We start from the raw sequence: 17,727 nt of genomic DNA on the forward strand, positions 1-17,727 counted from the left end.
AGCGCACATACACAATTACATTAGACAAGTACCAAGAAACACCTGGGCACACGTGCCTAGTTACATATTTACATCAAATGCTCAGCAAGATTCCAAACATCTGAGGGATCCTGGCCATTTACTTTTCATTTTCCCTGCAACCTCTTTTTGTAATTCTTGTTTCCAAGGTCACTTTAGTTCCATATTTATCTTCTGAGATGCTAAGCATGCTCATTAAGGGCAGCATTCTTAGCAAAGTTACTCACTTGTGAGTGTTCACTCAGACCACTCCCTGATTAAAACATGGAAGAGCACCAAGCACAGAGCTGAGCACTGTGTGATAGCATGATCTTGATGTGCTCCAATTTGACATTAATTTACTCATAGATATTTTATAGGATAGGATTCTAAAACTAGTTATATATCCAACAAATGATGGTGGTGTTTCTAGTTTGATATAGATACCAATGCCATGTGAGGCTAAATTAAAAGCTTTGCAGTTGTGAAGATAGATTAGGTCTCTGATTTCCTATAACTCTCTCCAGGCTGTCATAAGAGCAAATGTTCCTAACTAAAAAAAGACTTGATAGGAAAGGTGCATAGCTATATTAGAGGAGGGGATTGTTACTGATCCTCATTCCGTGGCAAGTTGGCTTCACCATTCTCCCTTTTGCCTTTCTCCTAAGGGAGGATGGGTTGGTCATCTGGTTCTGGCCTCTTCCCTGAGCCCCTAACCATGGGGCTAGCTTCTGCCAGTAGGATGAATTATTGTACCTAAGAGGCAGGGACTCAGACTCCTCCCTTCTCCCTGGTGCTCCTGTGTTCACATGGGAGTAGACCTAGTAAGGTCTTCAAAGCAATTCCAGTTGATCTTTTGTTTCCTCTCTTTTTCTTCCCTAACCTTCACCTTTAAACTTCGACCTTATACCTTCTGCCTTCAAAGATGGCCAGCAGACACATCTTGTCCTCTCTGAGTCTGCGAGCATACCTAAGCTCGCTGGTTCTAAGATTTATATTAAAAGGGGAAATAAGAGGACTCCCTTTAGACTCAAGCAAAATTTATACAAGTGTACTTCAGAAAGTTCATGGGAAAACAGAATTAAAAGGTAATAGAGAAGCAGGAGCCAAGGACACTCCCCTCCACCCAGAAGCAGGCAAGAAGCAGAGCATACCCAGGGTCCTGGGCAGGAGCCGAGGGCAACCCCCTCTGCACAGAGGCAGGGAAGGAGTAGAGCACCCCTGCGGTCCTAGGCAGGAGCTGAGGGCTACATCTCCCACCTGGAAGTAGGGAAGGAGCATGCCCAAAACACCACTTCTGCATGGGTGGCCCACCACAGCTACCACCACAGCCTCGGCTGCCAAAAAAGAGGATCAACACCACAGCAGCAGCCACAGCCACTGTGCAGGTGGCCCACCAGACACTTGACTGCACTTCACACAAGGGGAGTCACCAGCAGAGACCAGAAAAAGAAGAGGAAGTCTCTCTCCTCAAAGTCTACTCAGAATAATAGAAGCAACTACTTTATCAGATGATCAGACATCCAGCATAGAGATACTAGAAATATGAAAACCCAAGAAAATGTGACATCACCAAAAGACTAGAGTTATTCTCAAATACCAGACTCTATAGAGAAGGAAACCCTTGAAATAACTGAAAAAGAATTCCAAGTAACAATCTTAAGGAAACTCACTGAGATACAAGAAGACTCAGTTAGACAATGTAATGAAACAAGAAAAAAAATCCATGATATGAAGGAGGAAATTTACAAAGAAATTAATACCTTAAAAAAGAATTTTGCAGAACTCATGGAACTGAAAGATTCATTCAATGAAATAAAAAACACAACTGATAGCTTAAGCAACAGGTTAGAAGAAGCAGAAGAAAACGTTTCTGATCATGAAGATAGTCTTTTTGAAATTACCTAGGCAGACAAAGAAAAGGAAAAAAGTATTTTACAAAAATGAAGAAAATCTAGCAGAGAGAGCAGACAACCTTAAGCACACAAACATTTGAATCATGGGTGTTTCAGAAGGGAAGGAGAAAGGAAAAGGCATGGAAAACCTATTCAACAAAATAATAATGGAAAACTTCCTGTGTATAGGAAGAGATATGGACATTCAGATCCAGGAGGCTCAAAGACCCCCAAACAGATCCAAACTAAAAAGATCCTCTCCAAGACACATTATAGTCAAACTGGTAAAGCTCAAAGACAAAGAAAGAACCTTAAAAGCAGCAAAAGAAAAGCATCAAGTCACCTGTAAGGGAGCCCCTACCAGACTTATAGCAGATTTCTTAACAGATACTATAAGGACCAGAAGAAAATGGGAGGATGTATCCAAAATACTAAGAGAAAAAACTGCCAGCCAAGAATACTGTACCCAGCAAGGCTATCCTTCAGAAATGAGGGAGAGATAGTGTATTTCCCCTACAAACAAAAACTGCAGGAGTTCATGACCACACAACCAGCCCTACAAGAAATCCTCAAGGGAGTCTTGCATCTAGAACATGAAAAACAATAATCACTACCACAAATACACAAGAAAGAACAAAACCCACTGGAATAACAAAAATGCAAATGAGAAAGAGAAAAAAACTAAATCTTACCAACACAAAACACCAAAATGACAATGTAATAATGCCCCTGCTTTACTTTCGATTTTAGTAATTTCAGTCTTCTCTCTTTTTTTCTTGATCAATCTAGATAAAGGTTTGCAAATTTCGTTGATCTTTTTAAAGAATCAACTTTTGGTTTTGTTGATTTTTAATTCCTTATTTCATATATTTCTGTTGTAATCTCTGTTATTTCTTATATTTGCTTTTGGTTTAGTTTGCTCTTCTTTTTCTATTTTCTTAAGGTAGAAGTTTACATTACTGATCTGAGATTCTTCCTACTTTTAATTTAGGTGTTTAGAAGTATAAATCGTCCTCTGAGCACTGCATGAGCCCTGCATCCAATAAATTTTGATATGCTGCACTTTGATTTTTATCTCAAAGTACTCTCTAATTTCCCTGTAATTTTTCTTTTTACCCATTGTTTATCTAGGAAAGTGTTTAATTTCCACACATTTTTGAATTTTCTAATTTTCCTTCTGTTACTGTGGTCAGAGAACATATTTTTTATGATCTTAATCTTTTTAAATGTATTAAGACTTGTTTTATGGCCAAAAATAAAACTTTATGAATAAAAAAAAATTTTAAATGCAGATGACAAAGGAGTAACATTCCTGGCTCTGAAGTATTCAAAACCTAGGATTCCAGGCAAAAAGAAAACATTGGGAAATACATATGATGAGACAGTATCTATTTTAACCTTTACTGAAACTAGATAAAAGGTATTTGGGCTTAGGGAGAGGGAGTCACTGAGGAGTTGTGAAATTGGCAGCATCCTCTACTGATCCACTGCCTTGAGCCAAGACCCTGGGGAAGACAATGGAACTCCCAGGTGGGTTTGAGCATCTGAAAGCAGAGAGGGCTAACCATGGAACCATCGGTTCTTCAGTTCCTGTCCTTGTGCTGGAGAAGAGAAAATGTCTGTTTCATGAACTTGGGCCTGATTCGGCCTCATAAAATCTCCCAATGACTGGCAGAATGTTTCTTGCAAAACTGAGAGCAATGCAGAACTAAAACAGAGAGATGGAAGACCAGAAGAGACCTCAAGTGGAAGTGACCTGTAGACAGAACCCAAGCTGGAAAGAGAACGATTGAGACCAGACACATGACAGTGGCATTTGAGTGCTGGTTCACACTGACCTGCAGGAGCTGATTGTGTGCATCTTTTCAAATTCTGCACCTTCAAATTGACCTTCACAGGAGTATTTACACTATGGAAATTGGCAAATACTGCTGAACGGGGTGCTTTTTTGTTTGTTTGTTTCCAGAGTTGGTTTATCAGCACCCCACTGCTTGTACCTCTACCCCTTGTTGCCTCAACATTATGCAAAACCTTAAGAAATTAAATTAATTTTCTTCCATCCAGGAAAATGCTAGCTCAAAATAGGAATTAACTCATTATCATAAAATTATTATATCACACTTCATGCACACCTGAGACTGTGGATTGAGGTTCATACTACATATATCTAGCAAGCTAGCTGTCACAAAAATTAATTTTTAGAAATGCTGTAATAAAATAACTAAACGCTTTTAAGAGTCATAAAACTTACATTGGCTGTTACTTTCTTTGAAGAAAGGAATTACCCAGCATTTGTCATGGCACCAGAAATACATATACCTAATGCCTAATCTCTTTAATATGATAATATACCAGCAGTCATAATTATTGCTGGCTGTATGCCTTCAGAAATTGCTTAATTAGAATTTTTTACTTCCTCTCCTTCTTTTGAAAACCTCCTTTCCTTTCTTTTTAATTCTTTCATCATTATTCCTTGTCTCTATTTCCTGATGGGTGAAGGTAAACAAGACTGGGTCAGCCCACAAGGAAACTGTGGATTATAAAAAACACTCTAATAATTCCATGGATTGTTTTGCTGTTGTGATATATTAATGTATCTAATATTTCCAGGTGCCATTAGAGAATTTCCATTTCAATGATCATAAAATGCCACCTCTACCAAATCTTAGCTTTTCTGATACTGCATGTTCAATATGCAGAGCCAGATTAACACCATTCTGCCTTAACATTTTGCAATCCCTTAATAATCAATGTTACTTGTTGACAGACCTGGATCTAAGTTTTATATTTTATATGCAAGTTTTCATATTATTTTATTATAATAATGGGCAGGTTGATATAGTACTTCCACTTCTATTATCATCCTGAGATATATAATAGGAGTTTAAAATATTTTCATAATTCTTAGACTAAAGGCCTATTCAGACTAATATTTTTTTAACAGAGAGAAAGCTATTGTAAGAATTTATTAATCATTGTGAATTTTATACAGAGAAATAACTATTTTTCTAAAGTTTTTAATTAGTATTGTCTGTGATGAAAGTAACGTTTCCATGGCATTTTCTTCTAAAATGTTTATGAAGAAAAAAGTAGAAGAAAGAAGAAAGCTCTAGAGAATTATTCAAAGCAACCGAACGGACTTAATTACAGTAGAATAAGTTACTTATTTATTCAAAAACTGGCAAGAGATGATGATTACTAAGAAGATATTCTGTTAAACACAGAGGGTCAGATATGAGCTGAAGTTCAAACTCAACCTAAAACCTGGGTTAAGACATTTATCCTTCTCTTGCTTAAGGCAACTCAGCTGCACGAGTTCAGCCATCATGAAAAAATAATAATGCATTTTTTAAAAAATGGATATAAAATGAACTATTTCAAGGCATGTCTGTTTTAGGTCCCTGGAGGTTAGGGTATGGGTAGGAAAATGATAGGTTGGAGCATAAATTCTGAGACATCTTTTCAAATCACAGAAAACCATTGCTGTATATCATTTACAAACTTATCTGATAAACGTTTCTATGCTACAAAGAAAAAAACTACTTTCTGCCATAAGAACCACAAATAGATTAAACAGGTTATGTCCAATGGCGTTTATTCATTAGACTGATTGAAAAAGTCAGAAGTACCTCAGTGTTAACATGATTACAGCTATTCAATTTTTTTTTCCTCCCTGAAATTCTACTCGATTGTTTGTATCACTGTGAAAGGTGTAGAAAGCAGGTAGAGTTGAGCACCTCTTCCTTTGTGCTATCTTATACTCTTAACTTTAAAGAGAACCTGCCATAATATATGGTATTTAATTTTTCTTTCTCTTAGGGGCTTTTTTCCCCCTCTCATTCTGAATGCCATGAATGTAAGGGCACATTTTGTTCAGTGTTGTATGCCTGGTACCCAGTAGAGTTCTAGTATATAGCAGGTATTCTCAATAAATAATCACATACAATGATTTAACTTGAATAACTAATTCTTACTTTTTCTTCCAAATGTTCATATCCTATTGTTATGTGGTGATTCTTAAAGACCCTTTTGACACTTTTATGTGACTAAACTCATTCCTTTCTTTCCACTACTATGAAGAAATCCTTGTGTAGTACCTTTGTTCATGAGTCATTCATTTAAGTACTCCGACCAGAAGAGAAGTTGCATAAATTAAAGAAATGGTTGTCCTTTCCCAACCCCCTTCCCCCTACTCAGTATTACTAGAATATCTGAAATATACAACAGCAATTTTAACAGAATTTCTGAACAAAAATTTAAGAATCAGAAAGAAAATATAACAAGTGTCATTGGTAATTTCAGGGGGAAGCCAAAATCCCCGGTGCCCCTCGAATTTTATTTTGCACATTTTCTTCAATTTACCCACGTGGCTGAGAGTGAGCTGGGGAGGCGAACTGGGTCATCCTTCCTGGAACTCAAGATGTGGACCTTTCCCCAAACCTTTTCAGAGATAAAGAAGTTCTCGTATCTGAAAAATACTTCTGCGTGCTCCATGGATTATTCTGGAGTCTTCCCCATCATACTTCAACCCCTACTAATGAAGAAGAGGAAAAAATTGCAGTTTCTTTGATCTATTTGATATTATTTTTGCTCTTCTGCTCTAATAGCCACGTTGTTCCTCTTTTTTCTCTTACAATCTCCTTGGCTACTTGCTCCTTCTCTGACTTTCCTTTGATGGTGAGGCCTCCTTCATTTGCCTTGGGTCTTCTCCTCTTGCTCAGCCTTTGATCAGCTGTTCCCTCTCTCTCTCCCCACAACCTTCCCTGTGTACGTGGAGTCAGCCCTCTTGCTCTTGTATCTCTAGCCTTGACTGAATGAAGGCAGAAGCTTGTGTAGATGTTAAACGTCGGAGCTGTGCCAATGGTTATCTTCTGCTGCTATCTCCGGACTTGCCTTCTTCAACCACTTGTGCTGGATGTGTAGATGTCTTTCCTCTTCCCTGGGCCTCTCAGCTGGCCTTTTCTGAGAGGCTGTGTCTTGACCATCCAACACTGGCAGTCAAATTCATGGTGAGGCACCCATGTTCTCCTGACTGCTCTCCTGACCGCACCCCACCCTGCTATCATATATGCCCAGCTGTGCCCCACTCTGCTGCAATGGCTGACACATTTGACTTTCCCACCCTACAGTAACAGCTAACAGACCTGGAACTTTTCCCACCTAAACAGAAGTTATAACCATATAAAGTCACCCCTTTACCCTACTGTCAAAACTGGAAGTGTAACAATATAAGAGACAGCCCTGCTGCATTCAGGGCTCAGCCTTTGCGACATGAGTCTGCTGAGCCATTGCCGGCATCAATAAACTCTGCTTCCTGCTGCAAGCCTCTGTGTCCTCCTTGAGAGTTCACTAGCTTGTGTATTCTAACACTTGTGACATACTCACACATATTTTACTGGGTTTAGGCACTAACGTATTAGTGAATGAGGAAAGATCTATATATTTAGGATGAGGGCCACATGGGACACTACATCTTCATGGATCCTAGTGTGTGACAGTTGAGGACAAGGTCTAGACCCCAATACCATGATAAGGAAGAGAGAGGGAAATTGTGATCTTATTAAACACTGAAATAATTTAGGAAATGGTTAATTACCTAGAATTGATTAAATTGTTATGAATTAAAATGGGATTCAAGACAAACTGAATGTGATTACAAAAATTAAGAAACTTAGATGTGTTATACTCTTGAGCTTTCTAGATCAATGTATTCATTTTCATACCTACTTTCCTTGAATTGCTCTGTTTTGCAACAATCCTTCTTACCTGTCTGTTTCTCTTACCAGACTACAAACTTGTACACCTTAGAGAGAACAGGGTATTCATCTTTGTATTCCCAAAACCTTTGGCATGTTGGAGATGATGAGTGATTGCTTCTGTGCTAGTCTGATTGTGAAAGTGGCCCCAGTAACTCTCCATGCTGTCACCATGCCCCTTGTTTTGTAACTGTATAGCTCCTGCCATTAAGAGGTAAAGTCTGCTTTTCTACCCTTTGAATCTGGGCTGGCCTATCCATCTGCTCTGCTCAATAGGGTGCCTTCTGATTCCGACCCTGGCCTAAAAACATCTTCCTCATCTCTGCTCACTCCCTAGGAACCCTGCCTCTAGTCTGTCAACAAAACTGGTGTTATTGTGGCAATGGATAACTGATAAAGTTTCTGGAATAAATCTATTAATTGCTCAAAAACAGTTAAGTAAATGATTTATATAATAAGAAAGTGGTTAAACACTCGGTATTCGTGGGCTCAAGGCTTCTTGGTTTTCATGACCCCCTCCATTTTTCTCCCTAATACCTCATTGAGAGTCAGTGTATTCCTAGGGGCAGTGGGAATTCAGAAAGTAGTGTTATCCATGCATTTGCCTCTTTTTAGATATGTGACCTTAGACACGTCACTTACCCATGGCTTTAGTTTCCTCTTTTACAGAACAGAGATAACGATCCTACCTTGGCAGTCTCACAGGATTATCGTATTATAGCAAATATTTGGAGAAGTGTTTTGAGGCTATTGCATGCACCCCACATGCTAAATAGGGAAACACAGCTGCTAGCCTCTTTGGCGAAGGGTGAGGGGAGACTGGGAGAATGAAGAAACGGGAGAAACGTAGGATGACTGATAATGCTGGAGACCCCTAGGGTCAGATGATAGCTGTGAGCCTGGACGTACATGCTTCACTCTCTGCTAGTGTTATCAAGTTTGGTGACGGATTTCTTTTCTTGACAAATTGTCATTGCAGGTCATTTCCAAGATGAAATTTCCGCAAATGGAAAATCATTCTCCATTGCCTGAATGGCACTAAAGACAGTTATTATTTCCCACCTGATTCCATAGAGCTTGCATTCAGATTTACCAGCAAGAGGGTTAATAAAAACAGAACTGCAGCCAATAGCAATTGAAAAATATTACTCCTCTATCTGGCTACAATGTGTCACCTTACATGTTGCATCCTCCGAATAATGAAACACAATTGACTGAATCAAAAAGTAAATCTGAAACCCATTTCTAGATTCTCCATAACAGAAGACCTGTTTAAGTAGATTTTCTACTGGCTTTGAAATAAAAAAGAAGTGGTGAAAGAGAGAGAGGATAAAAAATGAACCTATGTTTGTAGATGGCTTTTTAATATTTATGTAAAAAGAACTAGTAATGTAGTTATAATAGCCTTGTCTATTGACTTATAAAGTGACTTATCTATAAAAATATTTAAGTTCATTTTCAATCTATTTGAAGAAACTAATGGATTATTCATATATGACCTTAAGTTCCCTCAACTGTGTGTAGCTGGATGCCTTTACTCTCTGATTACTGAGTAAGAAGAAAAGAAGTTTAATAATAGTTATTTCCTCTCCATAACATTTTGGTGCAAATACAAGATGGGTTCCAAACAAAGAGTTGTGATTCTGTCTTCTAATCATTGTTTTAGAAATGCACACATTTGATGTGGCATTTTTAATTTTAAAAATTACTATGAGAATCTCAATGGTCACATTTACTTTTTATCTTAGATGGCCAAGTGGTATTCATGAGAAGTCCACAACATGTCACTTCTGTTGGTGACAAGACAATGTCCGAAGTTAGATCTCTACGTAACTACAATGACGGCAACACATTCATTCATTCATCTGTGATTGCATGCATGTATTCAAACATATTTATTACACACAATGTTAGACACAGTACTAAACATATTTTTATTAAGACATAATGTATTCTGCCTTGTCTTATATTTATATAAATTGGCTGGCCCACTCAATTGTAATGTCCCTTTCCTTTTTCTCTTCTCTTTGTCCTCCTTTTCATCTTTTATCTTCTACTTCATCATCATCATATCTTATCTTTTTTTTTTTTTAAAAGATGACCGGTAAGGGGATCTCAACCCTTGGCTTGGTGTTGTCAGCACCACGCTCAGCCAGTGAGCAAACCGGCCATCCCTATATAGGATCCGAACCCGTGGCCTTGGTGTTATCAGCACCGCACTCTACCGAGTGAGCCACAGGCCGGCCCTATATCTTATCTTTTATTGACCTTTGTATCCTCTCAATGCTTGGCACATAGTAGACAGTCAATAAAAGTTTTCTCAATATTAATTTTAAAATAACATTTACTTGTGTGGATGTCAAGTGCCATGTTACTTGCTGTAAATGCAATATTTAATCAAATTATCACAATAAAACTATGAAATATATATATTATCATTCCCCACTTACAAATAAGAAATTCTAAGCTCAGAGAGTTTAAGTAGCTGGCTCAAAGCCACACAAGTGGTCAGATGGGAAAACTTGGCTCAGACCTCACCAAGTGGTGTACGAGATATTGCACTAAGGGGAAAATATTTTAACTTCTTTTCATCTTTTTATCTAAAAAATAGGAAAAAATAAGTTTTCTTGACATTTAATAAACAATAGCAGTAGATATATATCATTATAAATAAATCTACATATATTGGTGGGTTTTTTTCAAAAAATTTTACTAACGAGCTATATTAGTCAGTTTTGGGTTGTTTTTATTTTAACAGAATGCACCAAACTGGGTAATTTATAAAGAAATGAAATTTATTTCTTACAGTTTTAGAGGCTGAGGATTCCAAGGCCCAGAGGCACATCTGGTGAGGGCCTTCTCTGTGGGGGGTGGAGGGGTACTGTCTACAGAGTCCTGTGGCAACGCAGGATATCACATGACAAGAGGCTGAGCAAGAGCCATTTCCACATGCTTTCTTCCTCTCCTTATAAAGTCTCCAGTCTACTCCCATATAACTGTTGTTTTGCTTTACACGGATTTGTCACCTCTCTTCCCCTGGGTGACGGAGCAGCAAAAGGATTACTCAAAGCCCATTTCTTCCGAGCAGTGAGAGACCCCGAAGGGGTTAATTTCCTGAAACCCTCAAGAGAGAGGCATTCCTTCCTTTAGAAATTAACCACAAGCTGGGGTTCTCTCCCCACATTTATTCTCCAGACCAGAAAGCTACAGGAAAAGAACATAGGTGGGGTTATAGCTAAGTACAGTTTAACAATAGAGGCTGGTAACATCAGTGAAACAAGCAAAGCGACATTCCATAATGCAATTTGCAAAAGATTAAGTTGATCCACCAACAAAAGCTTGATCTTAGCAAACACTGTTTTTCCCTACAACAGCCTCCCCAGTATTTTACATATCAATCAAGTAACTTGTCTGTCCTTGAGCCAGCAACTTTGTTGCGTTACAAAGACTTTAGCCTGAGGAAATTTTCCTGTCTTTTGCAAGGTTAACATTTCTATATGTAATTCCAAAAGGTTAGGTTAAACCTGAGACTACAGGACTTTGGAAAACTAGGCCCTGTGAAATACACTTGCTGTATAAATGTTGGTATACTCCACATATAACCCATTAAAACATTAATCCATTAACCCATGAATGGATTAATACATTCATGAAAGCATAGTCCTCAGGATCTGATCACCTCTTAAAGGTCCCACCTTTCAAATAACATAGTCTGACTTCCCACCCTCTTAACACAATGGGCATCTAGCTTCAATGGGTTTTGAGGGGACATTCAAACAATAGCATGGAGGGTGAAACCAAAACATTTTTTAATCCACTGCTGCAAACCAGAATTTCATGAAGTGTGGGTTCTTACTCATTAATGGTTAGAAAAATAAATTTAGAAGATCTGGCCCCAGATTTCATTTCAATGAGATATAATAGGATAGGTAGGATAGGATAGATGTCATAAATTTGTTTCATATAGTTGCTGCCTCAGCATCCATTTTTAGGCTTGACATAGTTGTTTAAATTCCAGCCACCTTTGGCCGAGTTAAAACTTCTCTTCCCTGTTGTTTGTGATACAGCCCACTGTTTTATCCTGCTGTACTGCTGAACCAGAGGCTGGAATTGTCCCAAAAGCTGTAGCAGAGGAATTCCCACAAAAAGCTCCCCAAACCATCCCAAGATGTGGCCAGTTGGGATTCCAAAGAAACAAGCACTAATGCCAGGGTGATCAGCACAGGACTTACATACAGAGCGTAGCAGCATCTCCTCACAACAGTGACAGAAAAGGGATATTCTACCTAGGTATATCCACAGTGAGGGGTCAGAGTGTGAAATTTATATGAAGGTTAAAAAATCTGGCTCAGGGCCAGGGCCAGTTTCTTCCAGTGTTTTGAGCAATATCTAGGTTATCAGCGCCTGGGAATGTTGAAGGCCCTGGTTTTGTTTCAAGCCTGCTGGGGGGGGGACCTGCAGCTGGCTGTATCACAGAAGGGTCAAGGCATCTGTGATTTTCAGTCAGGTCACAGAAAGAGAGCAAGGGGGAGCTCGGGGACCCTAAACTCACTTGTTCTTCAACCCACTGACCCTAACCTGACATGTCCCACAGCTGCTAACTAGGATAAAGCTAAATGGTTGACACTGATACTGACTAATGACTAATGGTCATATACCTTTCTGCCTCACTCTCACTCTTCACCTGCTGGCTGAGCTCTCTGCCACTTCTGGACTTCCCCTTGGCCTTCCGTCAGCACCCCTAACCTCTCTACCTGTGAATAATAAATTTCTTCTGTTTCATTTTGGTTTCACCTCTGCATAATGTCTCACCTGATACACACACCCAGACCTAACTTTCCTCTGGTCAGGGCTTTCCTCATGAGTGGCTATCTTGGCTTATAGCCACTCTCAAGACCAAATTAGAAAGAACCCCTAATAAATTAAAATCGTAATAGAATAGAAAGGAATGTAAAGAAATGGAGTGAAATAGAATGGACCAGGACAGAATAAGATCAACAAAATTAACGTGTATTAAGTATTAAAATCTTCCTACTTTGGATCACAATCTAAAATTTTGTTCTAAACTGCTACACTCTATTTCAAAGAGCTGCAAGACCAAACACCCCAGGCATTTTATCTGGCCAGCAAAAAATGTAAAAGCTGAATTGCATTAGTTATGACACACATTCCTCGGAGACCACAAGTCCTACCAGATCTTAGTTTCATCTGGTTCAATTTATACTCATACCTTACCTGCTTGGTTCCTATAAGCAACTGAGTTTTGGGACTTAGATCTTTAGTCTCTCTTACCTATTCACTTCAGTTGTATCAATAATTGATTTCAAAATAACCATATGACAAATCCTCTGGCTGACAATCTGAACAGATAAATGAGACACAGTTTTAAAGATAGGTTTACCCCAATCAAGTTGTACCATCTTAGTGTATGATATTACAAAGACATCACGTGAGAGTAAAAGCTATATATATATTGATAATAGCTACTATTTCTGAGAAGTTGCTAAATGTTTTATGCCTTTTACATAATTATTAATTCTGAAAATGATCTCATGACATGCATATTACTAGTTATATTTTATAGATGAGAAAATGAAGGCTTAAAAACCTAAGTTATCTTCTCCAATGTTATACAGCTATGTGGCACAAGCAGAAATCAAGTCCAGATATGTCCAATCCAAACTCTTAATTCTCCCATTAATATGAGGTACCTGGCTGGACATTTTGTTCAAAAACTGCAAGACATTTTAATTTCAAAAAAGAATGCCATCTATTTCACTCTTTCTATGGCTGCTTCCCAAGTGTTCATTCTCATTACCTTTTACCAGGGCTGTTAAAACAGATTCTCAGGCCTCCAACTTTCCTTCTTCTAGTCAAACCTAAATACTGATGTACTTCCTCTAACACTTCCTAAAAACTTACCATGATTCCCTCTGAAAGACTCCCGCAGTGGGTAGTCAGTCAGTTCAGGGAGACCCTCCCAAGGAACAGCGAGACCACGGCTTCGGATGCAAAAACAAGAGGTTTATTGAACACACAGGTACCCGGGCGACTCAGTCTTTCGAAAGACTGGCGCGCCGAGTAGAGCTCCTGGGTCCTTTTTATAGCAAAAAGCGCGGGTACAGAAGCGAGAAGCAAGGTAATTGGTTAGTTTAAATCAAGCCAGGGGTGAACTTCGGTCAAGTGGGAGTCCTTGAAACAGCTGAGGGGCACTCTTGAAACTTTAACTGACTTGTCTATTTCTGGGAACTATCCGCCCTTTGCCTCGGGCCGGGGCCCAGGTGCATAACCACAGATATCCTGTTTGACTCTGTTCCCCTTGTTTCTTAACTTGACTTTTTGGCTGTATTTTCCCTATACCCTTGTAAAAAGCACTTCCTTCATTCCCCCATTTCTCTTGTGGATCGCTCTAATCTTAGAGCGGAATTAAAAGTTATCTTCGCCATTTAAGGTTTGGTATTTTTGCCTAAGGACCAGAATCTTAACTGCACTTACCCTATCATTGATGAATTGGACTAGTCTATTGATGACGTAGGGCCCAAGGGTGAACAACAGAAGGAGGAGTAATAGGGGCCCGGCGATGGTTGACAGTAGGGTGGTCAACCAAGGGGAGTTATTTGATCTGGTTATAAGCATTTTCATAGTTTGAGTCAGGAGGCCTGACTCTTTTAGAGGCCGGTGCATCAATTTCTGGAATATCCCAAGCCTCGAGACCCGCCGCCAGGGCACATATATCAGGGGTAAGGGAGGGCCACCAAGTCCAAAGGGGGTGGACTTCTGTCTTGAACCAGACAACCTTTCCAGTTTGGGACAGTACCTGCCAGGTGAGGGTGTTGGGCTGGTTAGGGTTATTACTTGGTAGGCTTGCTCCGCCGCCGCCGAATGCGCAACTTAAGAGGATTATCAGTCCTCTCCAGCTCCCAGGATTCATCTGGTACGGAGGGTGGCGCAGGCTTGAGGTGAGAAGCATGTACCCAGGCTGCAATGCCGTCTACTTTTACCGCTGTTGGTGTGGTCAGTAGCACCAGGTACGGGCCTTTCCACCGAGGCTCAAGGCTGCCGGTCCGATGGCGCCTAACAAGCACTTGGTCTCCGACCTGGAACGGATGAGGGATGGCCACGGCACCTGGCTCGTATACCTCCTTGATCTGGTCCCAGATCTGGGTTTTTACAACTTCTAAAGCCTTTAAGTGAGTAAATAAGACAGGAAGAAAGTTATCATCGGGACCCAGTGTTCCTCCCAACTCAAGTATGGGGGGGGGTCCCCCGTGGAGGATTTCATAAGGAGTCAGACCAAGCTGGCCAGGGGTATTCCTGGCTCTGAACAGCGCTAAGGGAAGGAGGGCCACCCAGTCTTTTCCACCGGTCTCTAAGGCCAATTTAGTTAAGGTCTCTTTGATGGTTCTATTCATTCTCTCTACTTGACCTGAGCTCTGGGGCCTATACGCACAATGTAATTTCCAATTTATTCCCAGTTGTGTGGCCAGTCCCTGGCTTACCTGAGCAACAAAGGCTGGGCCATTATCTGACCCGATCACCTTAGGGATCCCGAAACGGGGCAGGATTTCTTCTAGTATCTTTTTACATACAGTCAGGGCCGTTTCAGTTTTGGTAGGGAAAGCTTCTACCCATCCAGAGAAAGTATCTACAAATACTAGCAGATACTTGTTTCTATACCGGCCAGGCTTTACCTCTGTAAAGTCTACTTCCCAGTATACGCCGGGTCGATCTCCCCGTTGTCTTTTTCCGGTCTCTCGGTAGGTGGTAGCCGCATTAGTCATGGCGCAAGCCGGACACCGATTGGCGACTTCTTGAACAGTGGACCGGAGGTTCGGGATGGAGAGGCTGGTGCGGCTTGCCAGTTGAAGGAGCTTTTCTGGTCCTAAGTGTGTTAGCTGGTGTAACCGCTGAATGAATTCCTTTCCCTGGTCAGGAGTGAGCTCTCCTGGCCTGGTCTTAGCTTGAGCAGGCTCGATTGGCTCTTGAAGCTTTATAGTTTCTGCTAGCACCCTGACCGACAGGGCGGCTTGTTTTGCAGCCTCGTCGGCCCTCCGGTTCCCGGCCGCCACAGGGTTATTTCCTCTCTGGTGGCCCGGGCAGTGGATAATGGCGACCTGCTGTCCGTGTAGATGTTGATGTTTTTTCCTTCGGCTAGGCGTAATGCCTGCGTCAAGGCGATTAGCTCGGCCTTCTGGGCTGATGTCCCTTCTGGCAGGCTGCTTGCCCATACCGTCCGTTTGCCATCTACGATGGCGGCCCCTGCTCTCCGCTTACCTTCCACAATGAAGCTGCTACCGTCTGTATACCAGGCAGGCACTCCGGGCAATGGCTGGTCCTTCAGGTCCCGTCGAGTCCCAGCTTCTTCAGCAAGGATTTCTGAGCATTGGTGTACTGGGGTGGATTCTGACTCGACTGGTAGTAGGGTAGCTGGGTTCAGGACAGCAGGGGGCGCGAAAGATATCCTTTCGTTTAGCAGCAAACTCTGGTAATGAGTCATTCTGGCATTGGTCATCCACCGATTGGGGGGCTGCCGCACAATACTTTCGAGGCTGTGGGAAGCAATCACAGTCACATTTTGCCCCAAGGTTAACTTATCAGCGTCTTTGAGGAGGAGTGCCACTGCAGCAACCGCTTTTAGGCAGGTTGGCCACCCACTGGCCACTGGATCCAGTTTTTTTGATAGATAAGCTACTGGCCGTCGCCATGGTCCTAGGGTCTGAGTAAGCACTCCTCGGGCCACACCGGCTCTTTCATCTACGTATAGAGTAAACGGTTTGGTGAGGTCTGGGAGAGCCAAGGCGGGGGCAGACAGCAAGGCTTTTTTTATGTGGTCAAAAGCCTTTTGATGCTCCTCAGTCCAGGTAAAAGGAATGTTTTCCCTTGTCAGGGGGTACAAGGGTGCAGCCAGGGAAGCAAACCCAGGAATCCAGAGCCTGCAGAATCCGGCAGTACCCAGAAATTCGCGGACCTGCCTGGGGGTTGTGGGAGTGGGGATCTTCATAACTGTAGCTTTCCGGGCCGCGGTCAGCCATCTTTTTCCCTCTTTGAGCAGGTACCCCAAATAGGTGACCTCCTTCTGGCATAACTGGGCCTTTTTAGCTGATACCCGGTACCCCAACTTACTCAGTTCCTGCAAGAGCTTCTGTGTCCCTTTTTTTGCAGCCTTCATATGTGGGAGCCGCCACCAGGAGGTCGTCCACATATTGGAGTAATGTGACCTGGGGGTTGAGAGCCCTAAAAGGAGCTAAATCTCGGTGGAGGGCCTCGTCGAAGAGAGTGGGAGAGTTTTTGAACCCCTGTGGCAGCCGTGTCCAGGTCAGCTGACCTGTGTTACCTTTTTCTGGGTCTCTCCACTCGAACGCGAACAGTGGCTGGCTGTTGGGGTGTAGTCTGAGGCAAAAAAAGGCATCCTTGAGATCCAAGACTGAGTACCAAGTGTGACTAGGCGGAAGGGAACTCAGGAGGCTGTATGGGTTTGGGACTGAGGGATGAATGTCTTGCACCCTTTTGTTAATTTCTCTCAAGTCTTGGACTGGCCGATAGTCATTGGTCCCTGGCTTTTTTACTGGTAGCAGAGGGGTGTTCCAGGGCGACTGGCAGGGCACTAAGACCCCTAGGTCTAAGAACCTTTGGATGTGGGGTCTGATGCCTTCCCGGGCTTCTTTAGTCATTGGATACTGTCGGACGGCCACCGGTGAGGCACCCGATTTCAGCTCTACTACTACTGGTGGGACGTTATTGGCCAGTCCCATACCTGTCTTTTCTGCCCATACGGTGGGAAAAAGTTGGAGCCAGGATGGGTCGATGGAGGGAGAGGCCGGCTTTTCATACAGCCGGTATTCTTCTTCTAGGTTTAGGACCAGGCACATGGTAGAGTGATCTCCCCATGTTACTTGTGGGCCCTCTGTAGAAAACTGGATTTGAGCTTTTAGTTTGGTTAGGAGGTCCCTGCCCAACAGAGGAGCGGGGCACTCGGGTATGACCAGAAAGGAGTGGGTTACTTGTTTATATCCAACTTTTAAAAGTCTCTTTGTGGTCCAGGGGTAAACGTTGCTTCCTGTCGCTCCTTCTACAACTGT

The 17,727-nt window shown here is 41.7% G+C and overlaps 1 protein-coding gene across 1 annotated transcript; it reads right to left on the reverse strand.

Moving 5' to 3' along the window:
- Window positions 1-13,651: 13,651 nt before the first annotated feature.
- Window positions 13,652-16,799, reverse strand: LOC134382719 (uncharacterized). Its single transcript, XM_063103448.1, has 2 exons — window positions 15,340-16,799; window positions 13,652-14,832 (listed from the first exon to the last, which is right to left on the reverse strand). Exons 1-2 carry the CDS (start codon window positions 15,874-15,876, stop codon window positions 14,500-14,502), a joined length of 870 nt encoding a protein of 289 aa, XP_062959518.1. The 5' UTR covers window positions 15,877-16,799; the 3' UTR covers window positions 13,652-14,499.
- Between the last annotated feature and the right edge of the window lie 928 nt (window positions 16,800-17,727).

The sequence above is a fragment of the Cynocephalus volans genome, chromosome 7 (genome assembly GCF_027409185.1).
Source record: "Cynocephalus volans isolate mCynVol1 chromosome 7, mCynVol1.pri, whole genome shotgun sequence".
In the NCBI taxonomy this organism is placed as follows: domain Eukaryota; kingdom Metazoa; phylum Chordata; class Mammalia; order Dermoptera; family Cynocephalidae; genus Cynocephalus; species Cynocephalus volans.